At 42.1% G+C, this 18,005-nt stretch overlaps 1 protein-coding gene across 13 annotated transcripts in view; it reads left to right on the forward strand.

Moving 5' to 3' along the window:
- ZMYM1 (zinc finger MYM-type containing 1) overlaps positions 1-18,005 on the forward strand; it is a 67,251-nt gene that overhangs the window by 8,268 nt on the left and 40,978 nt on the right. For 10 of the 13 annotated variants that reach the window (XR_009553791.1, XR_009553792.1, XR_009553788.1 and 7 more), the window contains 2 exons: positions 212-1,972; positions 16,921-17,024. Coding sequence is in view for 9 of the 13 variants with exons in the window: in XM_016192570.2 (XP_016048056.2) it covers positions 523-1,972; positions 16,921-17,024 (1,554 nt within the window). In the remaining 4 variants the exon portion in view is untranslated. Of the gene's footprint in view, positions 1-211; positions 1,973-16,920; positions 17,025-18,005 lie in introns of those variants that run through there. The other 3 variants (XM_016192571.2, XM_060205858.1, XM_060205859.1) reach the window with 2 other exon arrangements.

An 18,005-nucleotide genomic window follows, 5' to 3' on the forward strand; every position in this document is an offset into this window, starting at 1 on the left:
CAGGATCCTTGTGCCATTCCTTGCACTATGTCCTCTATGTGCTCTTGAAAGTCTTTTTGCATAATCATTGTGCTCCTACCCCTTTGTTTATCTTTTAACTTTACATTGTAGAGTAGGATTAGGAGTAAAGTTAGGAGTCAACTATGTAAATAGAGGTGGGTCATATTTGTATGCAAATTTGGGGCCTTATTTGTCTGGCTCTCTCTTCCAGATTGTGCCTCTTGAGTTCCAGCTACAGTCATACCTTGGCCCCCTTTGACTTCAAAACTGGTTTTATTTGAACACACATTTGAACAAGAAAACTGCTTCAGCAATCCAGGCTTGCTCAGCACTCTTCACACTTGATAAACTTGTATGAGTCAAGACGCAACCCCCACCCTGTCTCTGTGGACAAAGCAAAGACTGAAGCACTAGTGTCTCACTGTAGCTCCTGCTTAGTGCAAAACCCCACAGTTTTCACCATATACTTTATTGTGCTGTTTTTCATTTCAAGTTTTTCCCCCCTTGCTATTGTAAGCCACTATGGGTTCAAAGAAGGTTAGTGATACCACTCGACCAAAAAAAAAAATGAGAGCCACAATGGAACGGAAAAAAGAGAGAATAACTAAGTGTAAGCATGATAGCCATATGTCTGATCTCACTGCCAAGTACACAATGCCTGGAACAATGGCCTCTATGATGGTGAAAAGTAAGGAAGCTATTAAAGGAGATGTTGTTGATAGAGGTATGTTGGCTGTGACTAAGCAAAGGTCACAGACATTAGAAGAATTGGAGAAGTTACTGTACATCTGGATTAATGAAAAACAGTTAGCAGGTGATAGAATTTCTGAGACACTAATGTATGAGAAAGCAAAACAATTATATGTTGATCTATTAAAAGACAAACCTGGAACAAGTGATGAGAGCAATGAAGTGTTTGAAGCCCGCCATGGATGGTTTGATAAATTTAGAGTGAAAAGTGGCATCCATTGTGGAGTGAAGCATGGAGAGGCAACCAGTGCCAACAGAGAAGCTGCTGAAACCTTTGTCAGTGAGTTTAGGGACTATGTAGAAGCCGAGGGTTTTGTTCCTCAACAAGTCTTCAGTTGTCGTGAGACTAGTTTGTTTTGGAAGAAAATACCCAACAGAACAGACATCACTCAAGAGGAGGCGGCAGTGCCAGAGCATAAGCTCACAGAGGATAGTCTAGCTCTCTTGTTGTGTGGGAATGCTGTCGGAGATTTAAAACTTAAGCCTTTACTAGTCTATCATAATGAAAACCCCCAGGTCTTCACGAAAGAAAATACAATAAAAAGCAAGTTAAGTGTAATGTGGAGAGCTAACAGCAAAGCCTGGGTAACCAGGGAGTTCTTCATCGAATGGATGAATGAAGTGTTTGGCCCCAGTGTAAAAAAATATTTGCAAGAAAAGGAACTGCCCCTGAGGGCTCTGTTAATATTAGACAATGTTCCAGCTCACCCTCCAGGCTTGGAAGATGACCTGCTTAAGGAGTTTAAGTTTATAACTGTGAAGTTCTTGCCCCCTAACACAACTTCTCTGCTGCAGCCCATGGACCAGAAGGTCATTTCAAATTTTAAAAAACTGTATACTAAGGCCATCTTCCAGAGATGTTTTGAGGTTACCTCAGATACTCAGCTGACACTGAGAGAATTCTGGAAGGACCATTTCAACATCCTCCACTGTGTCACTCTCATAGGTAAGGCTTGGCGTGCAGTCTCTTACAAGACCATGAACTCTGGTTGGAGGAAATTGTGGCCAGAAGCTGTAACTCTGAGAGACTTTGAAGGATTTGAGGCTGAACCTAGCCCAATAGTGGAGGACATTGTGTCTCTGGGCAAGTTTATGGGTCTGAAGGTCAATAATGAAGACATTGAAGAGTTAGTGGAAGAGCACAGGGAAGAACTCAGCACCGAGGAACTGCAAGAACTCCAGAGGGAGCAGCAACAGGTAGAGGCTGAAGAACTTTCTTCAGGTGAGGAGGAGGGAAAGGAGGAAGCCCCTACTGCTTTTGAATTTTGAATTACAAAACTGTTGAAAAAAATGTCACCCTGACAAAGCTCTAGTAAATCACACTGAGGGCTTGTTTAATGATCAGTGTCTTACTTCAGAAACATTTTGGAAAGTAGGCAGAAGCAAGTTTCACTTGATAAATTTGTGGTGAAACTCCCTAAATCTGATTCTTCATTGGAGTTCAGCGGTGTTAAGAGACAGAAAAGACTAGGGGCTGGGCAGTAGCGCATTTGGTTATAGCTGAAAATAGTGCAAAGCAAAAGGACCCGTGCAAGGCTTTCGGTTCAGTTCAACCACTGCAGGGGGGACACTTTACAAGTGGTGAAGCAGGTCTGCAGGTGTCTGTCTATTTTTCTCTCCCACTCTGTCAGTTTCTCTGTCCTATTCAATAAAATGGGGGGGTGGGGTGGCTGCCAGGAGTAGTGGGTTTGTAGTGCCAGCACAGCCCTAGTGATAACCCTGGGGGCAAGGAAGGAAGGAAGAAAGAAGACAGGTGATACAATAGTTATGCAAAAATAACTTCTATGCCTCTGGCACCAGTGTCCCAGGTTCAATCCTCAGCACCACCATAAGACAAAACTAAGCGTGCTTTGATTAAAATTTTAAAATAGAGCAAAGAACCCCTGGTGTTTTAATGAAAGGGGTGTGTCCTTCCTCTTACCAATAGCTTATTTTTATTTATTTATTTAAAGATTTTATTTATTTATAAGATAGAAGGAGAGAGAAAGAACCAGATATCACTCTGGCACATGTGCTGCCGGGGATTGAACTCGAGACCTCATGCTTGAGGGTCCAAAGCTTTACCACTATGCCACGTCCTGGACCACTTACCAATAGCTTCTGTCCTTCACCATCCCATTAAATTATCAACTCCCCTCAGTACTGGTAAAGTGCTCTTAATCTCCCCCCACCTCTCTCTCTTTTTTTTTTTCCATACCAAATCACCACTCAGATCTGACATATAGTGGTGCAGAGGATTGAATCTGGGACTTTGGAGCCTTAGACATGAGTCTTTTCATAGCCATGATGCTATCTCCTCCAGCCCTAGTTGTGTTAATTTTTTTAATCTGTCTTTTCTCTCTTTTTCTTCCATAGAGGGTGAAAGACAGATACGGAGGGGAAGGGAAGAGGTAGATACCTGCAGTACTGTTCCACTACTCATGAAACTTCTGTTTTATAGGTGGGGCTCAGAGGTTTGAATTCTGTTCCTTGTGCATGGTAACATGCACTCTGACAGTGTGCCACTGACTGGCTCTTGTCTGTCTAGTTTTAATGTTTTGTATAAATAAATAAGAATAGCCCATCAGTTAGCAAATTCCCAAGTAAAACGTAAAACTTCTGGGTGCAAAATAGATAGTTTCAACTTAATTTTTTCTTTTTGAAGATTTTTTTTTTTATTTGTTAATTAGAAAGATAGAAGAGAAAGAACCAGGCATCACTCTAGTACATGTGCTGTTGGGAATTGAACCTCGTGCTTGACAGTCCAATGCTTTATCTACTGCGCCACCTCCCAGACCACTCAACTTAATTTCTCTCTCTCTCTCTCTCTCTCTCTCTCTCTCTCTCTCTTTTTTTTTTTTAATCAAAGCACTGCTCAGCTCAGGCTTACAGTGTTGGGGGGATGGAGATTGAACCTGGGATTTTTGGAGCCTCAAGCATGAGACTCTCTTTACATAACCATTATGCTATCTCCCTCACCCTAAGTTGTTTCAATTTATATTACTCCTTATGGGAAAACATCTTTCAATACACATTTGCACAGCTTGTGCTTTCTGGAATTGATGAATATCAAGATAGCTCTGTGTTTTAGAAACCCAGCACTCTTCAGTGTTAGTTTTCTGCTTTGGGGCTTTTGTTTTCTACTCTGTCTTGAAAAGTGTCCTTAGAACTAAAAGTAGGTGTTTTTTTTTTTTTTTTGGTCTGTGGTGTGTGTGTAATTGTTTGTTGAAGGAAGGGAGGGCTATCCAGCATCCAAAAGGCTACTGTGATACCTAAAGTTATTTGGTTTTGCAGTCTGATAAAATCTGGAGCATAGTTGGTTTTGAAGATGAGTAATGTTTGAGTAGATAAAAATAACTAGGAAAGATATAATGGGGAGAAATTAAAAATTTATTTATTAATGAGAAAGAACCAGACATCACTCTGGTACTTGTGCTGCTAGGGATTGAACTCAGGACCTCATGCTTCAGAGTCCAATGCTCTATCCACTGCACCACCACCGGGACCACTGTGTATATATCTACTCTTCTTCCCCTTCCCTCTTCCCTCCTCATCCCTCTCCTTCCTTCCTTCCTTCCTTCCTTCCTTCCTTCCTTCCTTCCTTCCTTCCTTCCTTCCTTCCTACCTTCCTACCTTCCTACCTTCCTACCTTCCTACCTTCCTACCTTCCTACCTTCCTACCTTCTTACCTTCCTTCCTACCTTCCTACCTTCCTACCTTCCTACCTTCCTACCTTCCTACCTTCCTTCCTTCCTTCCTTCCTTCCTTCCTTCCTTCCTTCCTTCCTTCCTTCCTTCCTTCCTTCCTTCCTTCTTTCCTTCCTTCCAAGATAGAGGCAGAGAGATCATGAAAGACCACAGCACTGCAGCTTGGGTGGCTCAGCTGGTAGAGAATGCTTGAGGTTCCCCCACCCACTCCCTTTTTTTTTTTTTTTTTTGCCTCCAGGGTCATCACTGGGGCCTGGTGCCAGCACTGTGAACCACTGCTGCAGGCAGCCATTTTTCATTTTATTGGACAAGACGTAGAAACTGAGAGGAGAGAGGAAGAGAGAGAAATTGAGAGAAATGGGGAAAGAGAGAGAAATACCTGCAGACCTACTTGACCGCTTGTGAGGCAACCTCCTTCCTGCAGCTTTAGGGAGCTGGGGGCTCAAGCCGGGATCCTTGCTTAGGTGCTTGTGCTTGGTGTTCTGGGCACTTAACCTGCTGCACTGCTCCCCGGCCCACATGAGGTTCCCAATTTTATCCCTGGCACCACATGTACTAAAACTATGCTCTAACTTGTCTCTGTCAGGTTAAGTTCTCATATGTAATAAATAAAATCTAAAGAGGGAGTGGTGGGAGAAGAGAAGCTCAAGTTCCCTTCAGTGTGGTAGTGGAGCTGGGCTCAGACTTGGGTCTCTTACATGGCAAAGTAGCACACTATCCAAGTGAACGACTTCGGTGGCACTATGAGTAGAAGTTTGTTATGTGTCTAAAAGTGATTCTTAATAGCTTAAACATTTTTGTTTGTTTGCTTGATTTTTATTGGATAGAGACAGAGAAATTGAGAGGGGAGGAGGAGATAGAAAGGGAGAGAGACACCTGCAGCTCTACTTCACTCATTTGACCCTGCACGTAGGGATCAGGTCCTTGTGCACTTTAGTCTGTGCATTTAGCCAGGTGTACTACCACCTGGCCCCATTAAAGTTTATTTATGGATCCATGTTTTACTTTTTTTTTCTCCTTAAATTTTTTAGGGGCTAAATTAATTTTTTAGGGGCTTAAATTTTTTAAAAATTTAAATTTTTAAATTTAAATTTTTTAGGGGCTAGGTTGTGGAACACCCGATTGACCATGCTCAAGGCACTAGGTTCAAGTCTTAAGTCACCACTTTGGAAGGGGGAGCTTTGTTAGTGGTGAAATAGTGTTTCAAGTGTCTCTCTCTCTCTCTCTTTTTTTTTTGTCTCCAGGGTTATCACTGGGGCTGGGTGCCTGCACCACGAATCCACTGCTCCTAGAGGTCATTTTTTTCCCGTTTGTTGCCCCCTTTGTGTGTGTGGTTATTATTGTTGTTGTCGTTGTTGGATAGGATAGAGAGAGATCCAGAGGGGGAGAGAAAGATAGACACCTGCAGATCTGCTTTACTACCTGTGAAGCTACCTCTCTGAGGTGGGGAACCGAGGGCTTAATTGGGATCCTTATACTGGTCCTTACGCTTTGCGCCATGTCTGCTTTACCCACTGTGCTACCACCTGGTGCTCCCCCACCCCCTTTAAGATTGTATTTATTTCTGAGAAGGGTAGGAGAGAAAGAACCAGACATCACTCTGTACTTACATGTGTTATCAGGGATTGAGAGTCCAATGCTGGATGAGGGTAAATAGCATAGTGGTTATGCAAGGAGACTCCATGCCTGAGGCTCCGAAGTCCCAGGTTCAATCCCTGCACCACAAGTCAGAGCTGTGCGGTGTTCTGGTGTTTCTGTCTTTCTCTGCATCTCTCTCACAAATTAAATAAAGTACTTAAAAAAGAGAGTCCACTGCACCACCTGCAAATATCTCTTTATTCTCTATTTCCCCCTCTCCTGAATTTTTTTCTCTCTTTTATTATCTTTATTTATTGGATAGAGACAGAAGTCAAGAGGAAAGGGGGAGATTTAGAGGGAAAAAAGACTGATACCTACACACTGCTTCACCACTTGCAAAGCTTTGTCCCTGCAGATGGGGAAGAGGGGATTGGTGGGGGGCGTGAACCTAGGTCTTTGTGCATTGTAATGTGTGCACTCAACCAGGTGTGCCACCACCCAGCTCCACCTTCTGAAGTCTCTATCCTATTAAAAACAAAAAGGATTGGGGAAATAGCCTAATGGTTATGCAAAAAGTCTTTCATACCTGAGATACCAGATGTCCTGGCTTTAATTCCTGGTACCACCATATGCCAGAGATCTAAGCCTGCTCTGGTTTAAAAAAAAAAAAAAAAACTTCTAGGAGTGGTGGATTCATTATATAGACACTAAGCTCCAGCAATAAAAGTTTGGTCTTGAATATTTATTTTGGGAGAGGAAAACAATGAGAATATTTATTTATTTATTAAAATAGGAAGAACCAGGTCATCACTCCAACATGCTTCTGGGGATCAAACTTGGGACTTAACTACACACATACAAATTAGGTGCTGTCTCTCCCATGCCACTTTATTCCCCAGCTTCTTGTGTTTTATTTATTATTATTTTAGTTTCAACTTCAACATCATTCAGTTCTTGCTATTGGGGATGTGAGGGATTGGACCTGGCACTGCTCAAATCCAAGCCCTGTGCATTACTGCTGCAGACTTCCTGGACCTCTTTTGTACTTCCATATGTATTTGTTGTTTTTACCAAAACACTGCTCAGCTCTGGCTTATGTTGGGTGGTACTGGGCTTGAACCTGAGACTTTGTTTTTATTTATTTATTTACTTATTTTATTTGTTGTTTTTAATTTTAATACGCAAAAGAAAAATAAGAGACCAGAGCACTGCTCAGCTTTGGTTTACTGTGGTGCAGGGGATTGAGTGTGACTGGAGCTCCAGGCATGAAAGCCTTCTCAAATAACCACTGTGCCTTCACCACCACCCCCTTTTTTTCCTCCAGGGTATTGCTAGGACTTGGTGCCTACAGTATGAATCCACTACTCTTGGAGGCTATTTTTCCCATTTTGTTGCCCTTGTTGCCATTGCTGTTGTTGGCTAGGGCAAAGAAATCAAGAGAGGAGGGGAAGATGAGAGAGAAAGATAGACACATTACAAACCTGCTTCACAGCTTATGAGGTGACTCCCCTGCAGGTGGGGAGCCAGGGGCTTGAACCGGGATTTTTACACAGTCCTTGCTCTTTGCAGCATGTATGTTTAACCCACTGTGCTGCCACCCAGCATCTCCCCTTTTTTTAAAAAATTTTTTTTCTCATTTATTTATTTATAAAATTGAAATACTGACAAGGCCATAGGATATGAGGGGTACAATTTCACACAATTCCCACCACCAGAACTCCATATCCCATCCCCTCCCTTGATAGTTTTCCTATTTATCCCTCTGGGAGTATAGGCCCAGGATCATTATAGGGTGCAAAAGGAGGGAGGTCTGGCTTCTGTAGTTGCTTCTCCACTGGACATTGGTGTTGGCAGGTCGATCCATACTCCCAGCCTTGTCCCTCTTTCCCTGGGGGGAAGGGGTCTGGGGAGGTGGGGCTCCAGGACATAGTGGTTGGGGTCTTCGGTCCAGGATAGTCTGGTTGGCATCATGGTAGCATCTGGAGTATAAGTTTTGTTTTCTGCTCTATCACTTTTGTTTAAAGTGTTTTTGGTTTATTTGTTGTTTGTTTTTACGAGAGCACTGCTAAGTTATGGTGGTGTGGGAGACTAAACCTGGGACTTTAGAGCCTTAGGCATGAGAGTCTCTTTGCATAACTATTATGCTATCTACCCCTCCACTGCTTTTTAAAATTTTTTATATTTATTTATTTTCCCTATTGTTGCTCTTGGTTTTTTTTATTGTTGTTGTAGTTATTGTTATTGATGTCATCCTCATTGTTAGGACAGAGAGAAATGGAGAGAGGAGAGGAAGGTAGAGAGGGGGAAAGATAAACACCTGCAGACCTGCTACACTGCCTGTGAAGCGACTCCACTGCAGGGGACTCAAACCAGGATCCTTATGCCCGTCCTTCCACTTTGCACCATGTGCGCTTAACGCACTGTGCTACTGCCCGACTCCCTTTTTGTTTCTTTTCTTTTATTTTTTTTTCCCCTTTTTTAAGGTGTTTTAAGTTACTTAATTTTACTAGTAGTTCTAACCAGCATGAAAGTATATTACACATGTCCTATTACTAATACTGTGAGATGTGGTAATGCCCCAGCTTAGGAAATTGGGTGGACCAATACCACAGGGCTCTGGAACATATTTTTTAATATTTTTATTTTATTTGATTATTGGATAGAGACAGAAATTGAGAGGGGAGGGGAGATAGGGAGTGAGACAGACACCTGCAACCCTTCTTCACTAGTCATAAAGTTTCTCCCTGCAGGTGGGGACCAGGGGTTTGAACCCAGGTCATTGTACACTGTAATGTGTGCACTTAGCCAAGTCTACTACTGCATGGCTCCAAACTTACTTTAATATACATATTGTTGGAAAAGAAAGAAATGACGTTACTCAGGTATAGTTTTTTTTTTTTTTAATATTTATTTATTTCCTGTTTGTTGTAGTTACTGATGTTGTCCTTGTTGAATAGGACAGAGAGAAATGGAGAGAGGAGAAGACAGAGAAGGGGAGAGAAAGACAGAAACCTGCAGACCTGCTTCAATGCCTGTGAAGCGACTCCCCTGCAGGTGGGGAACCAGGGGCTTGAACCGGGATCCTTAAGCTGTTCTTTAAGCTTTGTGCTATGTGCGCTTAACCCGCTGCACTACCGCCAGACTCCCTCCTCCATTGTAGAATCTCATTTTTCAGGTGCTTTCCACTGTTTTACTATTTGTATGATGACTGATATATTTGAAGAGATTGTAAGGCGCCAGAGCTCATACTTTATTTTTTTGAAGATACATTTTATTTAGTGGCGGGGCCTTGAGGAGGAGGGTCCAGAAGAGGTGGCGTGTGGTGTTGCTATAATAGCTACAGTGCTGAATTTGAAAATAGAAGGTCGCAAGTCATTCCCCAACATCTCCTGCACGAGTGATGCCTTGATTCTCTTTCCCTCTTTTTAAAATTATTTATTTATTTATTATTTTAAATTTATTCCCTTTTGTTGCCATATATATATATATTTTTTTTTTTTTTTTTAACCAGAGCATTACTCAGCTCAGGCTTATAGTAGGGGATTGAACCTGGGACTTTGGAGCCTCAGGCATGACAGTCTGTTTACATAACCATTATGTTATCTACCCCCACCTTCTTTTTCTTATTAATAAGTAAATATGGTTTTTAAGATGTGCTTTATTAGATTTGAGACAGTGATTTTCATAGCATCTTTATATAATTATCTGCCTTGAAATAACTACTCACATTAGAAATAGAATTATGGATCAAAATGAGGGTAGGTGTTGTGTGAACAAAGTCAAAAATGAAAATAGTAGCAGAATTCCTTGAGTCATGATGTAGTAACTTAGATTGAAACCACAGACCTGGAGTTATTCCTATAAGAACTTTGGCTAAATCAAGGGCAACAAAAAGAAAAATAAAAAATTTAGAAAAAAAAAGAAAGAAAGAACGTTGGCCTTTTCACATATTTTAAGCTATTCCGTACTGTTCATAGTAAGGAATTCATTGTAAAGAAATTAATAATGGGAGTCCGGTGGTAGAGCAGCGGGTTAAGCGCAAGGACCAGTGTAAGGATCCCAGTTCGAGTCCCCGGCTCCCCACCTGCAGGGGAGTCGCTTCACGGTAGTGAAGCAGGTCTGCAGGTGTCTTTCTTTCTCTCCCCCTCTCTGTCTTCTCTCTCCATTTCTCTCTGTCCTAACCAACAACGAATGACATCAATAACAACAACAATAATAACTACAACAACAGAGGACGACAAAAGAGAAAATAAATAAAATAAAATAAATTATAAAAAAAAGAAGTTAATAATACTGAGGGCAGGTGGTGGTGCACCTGGCTGAGTGTACATGTTATAATTCACAAGGACCCAGGTTCAAGCCCCTGGTACCCACCTGCATGGGGAAAGCTTTGCAAGTGATGAATCAGGACTACAGGTGTCTCTTTGTCTCCCTCTCTATCTCCCTTCACCCTCTCAATTTCTGACTGTCTACCCAATAAAAATAATAAAAATTAAAAAGTAAAGTATTAAAAATTTATTAATACTTTCAAAATAGCACCTATATTTTAGTGACTAAGGCTCTGGGGTCTCAGGTTCAATCCCTGGCACCAGGTCAAGTAGTACACTAGTAAAAATAAATAAAATAAGGTTGGGAGAGTTGGGCAGTAGTAGCACAGCGGGTTAAGCACATATGGTGTGAAGTGCAAGGACTGTAATAAGGATCCCAGTTCGAGCCCCTGGCTCCCCACCTGCAAGGGAGTTGCTTCAAAAGTGGGGAAGCAGGTCTGCAGGTGTCTGTCTTTTTCTCCCCCCCTCTGTCTTCCCCATCTGTCTCCATTTGTCTCTGTCCTATCCAACAGTGACATCAATAACAACAATAATAATAACCACAACAGCAATAAAACAACAAGGACAACAAAAGAGAAAAACAAAAAAATGATAAGGTTGGGTGTAGACAGCTTAATGGTTATGTAGAAATTCTTGTGCCTGAGACTCCAAAGTCCCAAGTACAGTACCTCGCACCACCATCAACCGTAGCTGAGCAGTTCTCTGATGATAAATAAAAAAAAAATAAAAACAGGACCTGCTGTCTTGGAGGAAATCAAGGAAGGGGGACCCAGGAAATTTGTGTAGTTGTAAGCAATCTAGAGTGGCCAGAAGAGAAAGACTTCCAAAATCTAAATTCAGGTGGCATTTACCAGGAAAATAGGCCCTATTGTGGAAAAAGAACATGAGGAATCAGTTTGAAAAAGAGGCCTTGGTGCTGAGCACTCAAAGCCTCCCATAGGTTCTCAAAACTATAAAATGAATTTGGTGTGGGAGAGGTGCTGAGGCTTGAACCTCGGGCTTCATCCACACAAAGCAGGTGCCCTATGTCCCTTGCTCTTAAAATGAAATTATTTGTTTAGGCTGTTGAGTATACACATTAGCCTGTGTGAAGACCAGTGTTTAAGCCCCAGTCCCACATCTGCAGGGGAAGCTTTATGAGCGGTGATGCAGTGCTGCAGGTGTCTGTTTTGCTCTCTCCTTTTTTATTTTATTATTATTATTATTATTTTAAATATTTCCTTTTGTTGCCTTATTTTTGTAGTTATTATTGTTACTGATGTCATCATTGTTGGATAGGACAGAGAGAAACGGAGAGAGGAGGGGAAGACAGAAAAGGGGAGAGAAAGACACCTGCAGACCTGCTTCACCGCCTGTGAAGTGACCCCCCCCCACCCCCCCGCAGGTGGGGAGCCGGGGACTCAAACTGGGATCCTTACACCGGTCTTTCTTTACACTTTGTGCCACGTGCACTTAACCCACTGCACTACGCCTGACTCCCCCTTTATTTTTTAACCAGAGCACTACACAACTCTAGCTTATGGTGGTGTGGGGACTGAACATGGGACTTAGAATCCTCAGTCATGAGAGTCTCTTTGCATCACCATTATACTATCTATCCTTGTCCTCTTGTTCCCTCTCTAACTCCCCCCTCCTCAGTTTCTACTCTTGTCTTAATAGAGTTATCATTGAAAAGGAAAAAATGAACATTGGTAGCTGTGGATCCTTGCAGGCACCACGCCCTAGTGATAACTGGTGGCAATAAAAATAAAAAAGAATTATTGTGGGCCTGGTGGTAACACACCTGGTTAAGCACACATAATATGAAGAGCAAGGATCCAGGTTTGAGCCCCCACTCCTTTCCTTCAGAGTGCTCGCTTCACAGTTGGTGAAACAGGTCTGCAGGTGTCTCTTCTCTGTCTTCCCCCTCCCCTCTCAATTTCTCTCTGTGCTATCAAATAAAATGGAAAAAAAATGGCTGCCAAGAGCAGTGGATTCGTAGTGCTGGCACCAAACCCCAGCAATAGTACTGGGGGCAAAAAAAAAAATTTAAGCCTAAATAGGCAAATTTTTAATATTTTGGTACTGAAAAATTAGCTGTTTACAAAAAGAAAGCTACTGGTCAGGGGAGAAGCATGACATTAACAGGAAAATAATTTCAAGGGATATAGTAACCTGCCACGTACGCTTAACCTAATCTAATGCTTTATCCAGTATACCATCTCCCAGCCCACCATTATGCTCTTTCTCCAGCCCATTCAATAAAAGTTGTGTGTATATGGGGTGGGGGTTGTCCTGGGAGGTGGCACAGTGAATAGAAACATTAGACTTTCAAGCATGGGGCCCCAAGTTTATCCCCCTTGGCATCCCTTGTGCCAGAGTGATTCTCTGGTTCTCTCGTTAACAAATCCTAATTACATACATATATAAATATATATATCCTCCAGTCAGTGGGGCTTGGTGCTGATGCTATGAATCCACCACTCCTGGGAGCCATTTTTTCTTTTATTCTATAAGACAGAAATTGAGAAGGGAGGAGGAGATAGGGAGAAAGACACACTCGTGAAGCATCCCTACTATAGGTGGGGGTCAGTGGGCTTGAGCCCAGATTTTTGTGCATTTGGTCGGGTGGTAGTGCATTTTTTATTTATCTTTCTGTATGTATTTATTTATTCCCTTTTGTTGACCTTGTTGTTTTATCGTTGTAGTTATTGTTGTTGTTGGATAGGACAGAGAGAAATGGAGAGTGGAGGGAAAGACAGAAGGGGAGAGAATGACACCTGCAGACCTGCTTCACCACCTGTGAAGTAACTCCCCTGCGGTGGGGAGCCAGGGGCTCGAACCGGGATCCTTCCACCGGGTAGCACATTTTTAAAAATGGAAGGCATATTTCATCCAGTTTGGTGATTAAATATGGAAAGTTTAAGAGAAGAGGAATTTAGGACTATTTCTCTTTATTTTCCCTTTTGTTGTTGCCCTTGTTTTTTACTGTTGTTGTAGTCATTGTTATTATTGATATCTTGATGTTAGAGAGGACAGATAGAAATGGAGAGAGGAGGGGAAGACGGGGAGAGAAAGATAGACACCTGTAGACCTGCTTCACCTGTGAAGCGACTCCCCTGCAGGTGGGGAACCAGGGACTTGAACCAGGATTCTTACTCCTGTTGCGCTTTGTGCCACGTGTGCTTAACCTACTGTTCTACTCCTGGGACTATTTCTAAATTCCTGGCCTGGTCAGTTAGGTTTATACAGTAGTACAGTTTCCTAAGAAAGGAAATTAAAAAAAAATTTTTTTTTTCCATTTATTAGAGACAGCCAGAAATCAAGAAGGAAGGGTGTGTCTGAGATACCTGCAGCACTGCTTCACCACTCGCAAAGCTTTCCCTCTGTAGGCAGAGACCGGGTCTTTGTGCGTTGTAACGTGCCCTTAACCAGGTGCGCCACCACTCAGCCTCTGGCAACATTTAAAAAAAAAAAGAATTCACTTACTTTACTTTATTTTTCAAATTTTGATCATCATTGGAACTTCACTGCTATAGTCTGACTTTTTCAGAGAGAAACATAGAAGGAGTCGGGCGGTAGCGCAGCGGGTTAACTGCTCGTGGAGCAAAGTGCAAGGACCGGCATAGGGATCCTGGTTCGAGCCCCCGGCTCCCCACCTGCAGGGGAGTCGCTTCACAGGCAGTGAAGCAGGTCTGCAGGTGTCTATCTTTCTTTCCCCCCCTCTAGCTTTCTCTCCCCCCCCCCTCTATCTTCCCCATCTCCCTCCATTCCTCTCTGTCCTATCCAACAACGACATCAACAACAATAATAACTACAACAACAATGGAGACAACAAGGGCAACAAAAAAAAGGAAATAAATGAATAAATAAATGGTTTTTTTTTAAAAAAAAAAAGAAAAGAAACATAGACAGAAAAACACCACTGATTCTCATGCGGCACAAACCTGGGTTGTGCCTATGACAGAGCAAGCATCCTATCCAAGGGCAAAGCAGCTATTTTGCCAGCCTTAATAAGTAGATTGTTGTTTCTGTTTTTTACCAAAGCACTACTCAGCTCTGGCTTATGGTCGTTCTGGGGACTGAACTAAAGAACAGAAATTGCCTGCTGGTAGTGGTGGAGAGAGAGAGAGAGAGAGAGAGAGAGAGAGAGTGTGTGTGTGTGTGTGTGTGTAGGCACCAAACAAGTAAAATGAAAGAGGGAGAGAGCATCCATCTGACACATTGTATGCTAGAGATCAAACTCTCATGCTTTTAAGTCTGAAATTCCAACAATGGTGCTACTTCCTGGACTGCTTGAATGTATTGAAATGTATATGAGAGTAACCAATAAAGAGAGAAAAGGAGTTGAAGTGCCAATGATGACTGACTTTTTTTTTTTTTTTTAAGTTTATTAATGAGAAACATAGGAGGAGAGAGAAAAGGCCAGGCATCACTCTGGTACATGTGCTACCAGGAATTGAACTCAGGACCTCATGCTTAAGAGTCTGATGCTTTATCCACTACGCCACCTCCCGCACCATGATGACTGAATCTTATGGGGACACAGAAAATACAGATGATTGGATAGAAAGAAGGTTTTTTTGCATTTTCTAAAAACTGTTAAATTAAAAAGAAGCATGTAGGGAGTTGGGCGGTAGCGCAGTGGGTTAGGCGCAAGTTGTGCAAAGTGCAAGGTCTGGCATAAGATCCCGGTTCGAGCCCCAGCTCCCCACCTACAGAGGAGTCGCTTCACAGGCGGTGAACCAGGTCTGCAGGTGTCTATCTTTCTTTCCCGTTCTCTGTCTTCCCCTCTCTCCATTTCTCTCTGTCCTATCCAACAACGACATTAATAACTACAACAATAAAACAAGGACAATGAAAGGGAATAAATAAATATTTTTTAAAAAGAAGCAGCAGCATGTAGGGGGCCATGCGATGGCGCACCTGGTTAAGCGCACACATTACAGTGGGCAAGGATCTGCTTCAAGCTCCTGGACCCCACCTGCAGGGGGAAAGCTTCACGAGTAGTAAAGCAGGTCTGCAGGTGTTTCTCTGTCTCTCTCCCACTCTATTTTCCCCTTCCCTCACAATTTCTCTCTGTCTCTATTCAAAATAAATAAATAAAGATTAAAAAAAATTAACAGAAAAAGAAAAAAGTGACTAAAAAAACCATTAAGATTGATGTTTTTATTCTAAAGCTATTTCTGAGGGATTAAAGTGAAGACTAGTTAAGGGGGCGGGCGATAGTGCAGTATGGTTAAGCTCACATGGTACAAAGCGCATGGACAGGTGTAAGGATACCGGTTCAAGCCCCCAGCTCCTCACCTTCAGGGGGCCAGGGGTGTCCCTTCACATGTGGTGAAGCAGGTTAGCAGGTGTCTGTCTTTTTTCTACCCCTCTCTTTCCCTCTTCTCTCAATTTCTCTGTCCTATCCAACAATAACAAAAATGGCGGTGGGGGTTGGGGGGGTATGACCTCCAGAAACAGTGGATTTCTGGTGCAGACACCCAGCCCCAGCAGTAACCCTGGAGTTGGTGCAGTGGATAAGGTGCGAGATTCTGTACTATGAGGTCCTGAGTTTAATCCTAGTGGCACATGCACCAGAGTGATATGTGGTTCTCTCTCTCTCCTCCTCTCCCTCATTAATAATTAAATATTTTTAAAAAGATTTTCCAACTAAAGCATAAAGCAAAACTATTGAATATGTTTGAAAGAAAGTGAAGGAGGGGGCAGGCGGTGGTGCACTTGGCTAAGCGTTCACACTACAGTGTGCAAGGACCCAGGTTCATACCCCAGGTCCCCAACTATAGGTGGAAAGCTTCACGAGTGGTAAAACAGGGCTGCAGTTTTCTCTATCTCCTCTCTTAATTTCTCTGTCTCTATTCAATAATAATTTTTTAAAGTGTTGGTGCTATGAAGGAACCTTGATAATAAAGAGGGGTACAATTACATATAATTCCTACCTCCAGCGTTTCCAGCGTTCTGTATCCCCTCCCCTCCATTGGAAGGTTCCCTATTCTCTCTTTTAAAAAAATATTTATTTATTTATTTATTTTCCCTTTTGTTGCCCTTTGTTATACTTATTTCCTTTTATTTGTTGTATTGTTGTAGTTATTATTGATGTTGTTGGATAGGACAGAGAAATGGAGAAAGGAGGGTGAAGACAGAGGGGGAGAGAAAGATAGACACCTGCAGACCTGCTTCACCGCCTGTGAGGCGACTCCCCTGCAGGTGGGGATCTGGGGCCTCCAACCGGGATCTTTCCGCCGGTCCTTGAGCGCTTTGCACCATGCCACGTGCGCTTAACCTGCTCTGCGACTCCCCCTATTCTTTATCCCTCTGGGAGCAGGGACCAGAGTTATTTATGGGGTGGAGAAGATGGGAGTTCTGGCTTCTGTAATTGCTTCTTCGAGCTCTGGCTTCTGATACCATCAGGAATTGAACCTGGAACCTCCAACCCTCAGGCATGAAAGTTTGTTTGATAAAGCACTGTTTCCCTGGCCCTTAAGGACAGATTTTTAAATCAGTCTGCATTAATTCATATTGTTTTAAGAATTTTTGAACTGTTCACCAAGAAAAAGGCATTGATTTATAACTAGAGAACTCCTTTGCTTCAGATACTAAAATGAAGGAATCACTAGTAGATGGTGAAAATGACAAGGCAGTGGCAACACCATTGGAGCATCTGCATGAATTCAAGATGGAACCTGATGATGCTCAGGTAAATACTTCACCTTACTTTTTTTTTCCCCTAAAACAATATTATAAATCTTAGTAGTCCCACCTGCAGAGGGCTCACAAGCAGTAGAGCTGTGCTGTTGTTTCTCTGTTTCCTCCCCCTTTCTCAAATTTCTGGCTCTGTCTATTCAATAAAAAAAGATAATAAAAATTTTAAAATTAGTTGGGCAATAGTACAACGGGTTAAGTGCACGTGGCACGAAGCGCATGGCCCACGGTAAGGATCCCAGTTGGAACCCCCAGCTCCCCACCTCCAAGGGGGGTCGCTTCACAGGCAGTAAAGCAGGTCTGCAGGTGTCTATCATTCTCTCCTCCTCTCTTCCCCATCTCTCCCATTTCTCTCTGTCCTATCTAACAATGATGCCATCAATAATAACTACAACAATGAAAAACAAGGGCACAAAAAGGGAAAATAAATATAAAAAAATTTTAAATGAATAGTGCAGTTACTGCTTTATTAGTTGAAAAAAAATAAACCTTCCAACTAAAGTGGTTGATCAAATAATGTAGTGTGTGGAATTAAGTGCCACAATAAAAAATATCAAGAAGGTGACTTGATCATTTAAACTCGTACAGAATTCATTAGAATTGAAAAAGTAACTAGCCTTATTTTTATAATTCTCAAGCCAATATTATTTTTTTCTGTTTTTCTTTGCCATTAAAATTTCTACAACTTAGTAATAAAGATGACAGTTCTAATTACAGTACATATATAATGCTATATACAATAATCTCTCCCTACAGTAGAATCTTCTAACAGTGAATCCAAAATCTACATGAAAAAAGTGATTAGAGAAGACTATTCTGTTTAGAATTGAGCTTTTGCATGGATGAAAGTATTGCCTAAGGCATGAGCTTTGATACGAAGGGGTGTGTATGTTCTTTTTTTTTTTTATTTTTTTAACCAGATCATTGTTCAGCTCTGGTTTATGGTGTTGTGGGGGATTGCAGCCTCAGGCATGAG

This window comes from Erinaceus europaeus, chromosome 13, assembly GCF_950295315.1.
Source record: "Erinaceus europaeus chromosome 13, mEriEur2.1, whole genome shotgun sequence".
Lineage (NCBI taxonomy): Eukaryota > Metazoa > Chordata > Mammalia > Eulipotyphla > Erinaceidae > Erinaceus > Erinaceus europaeus.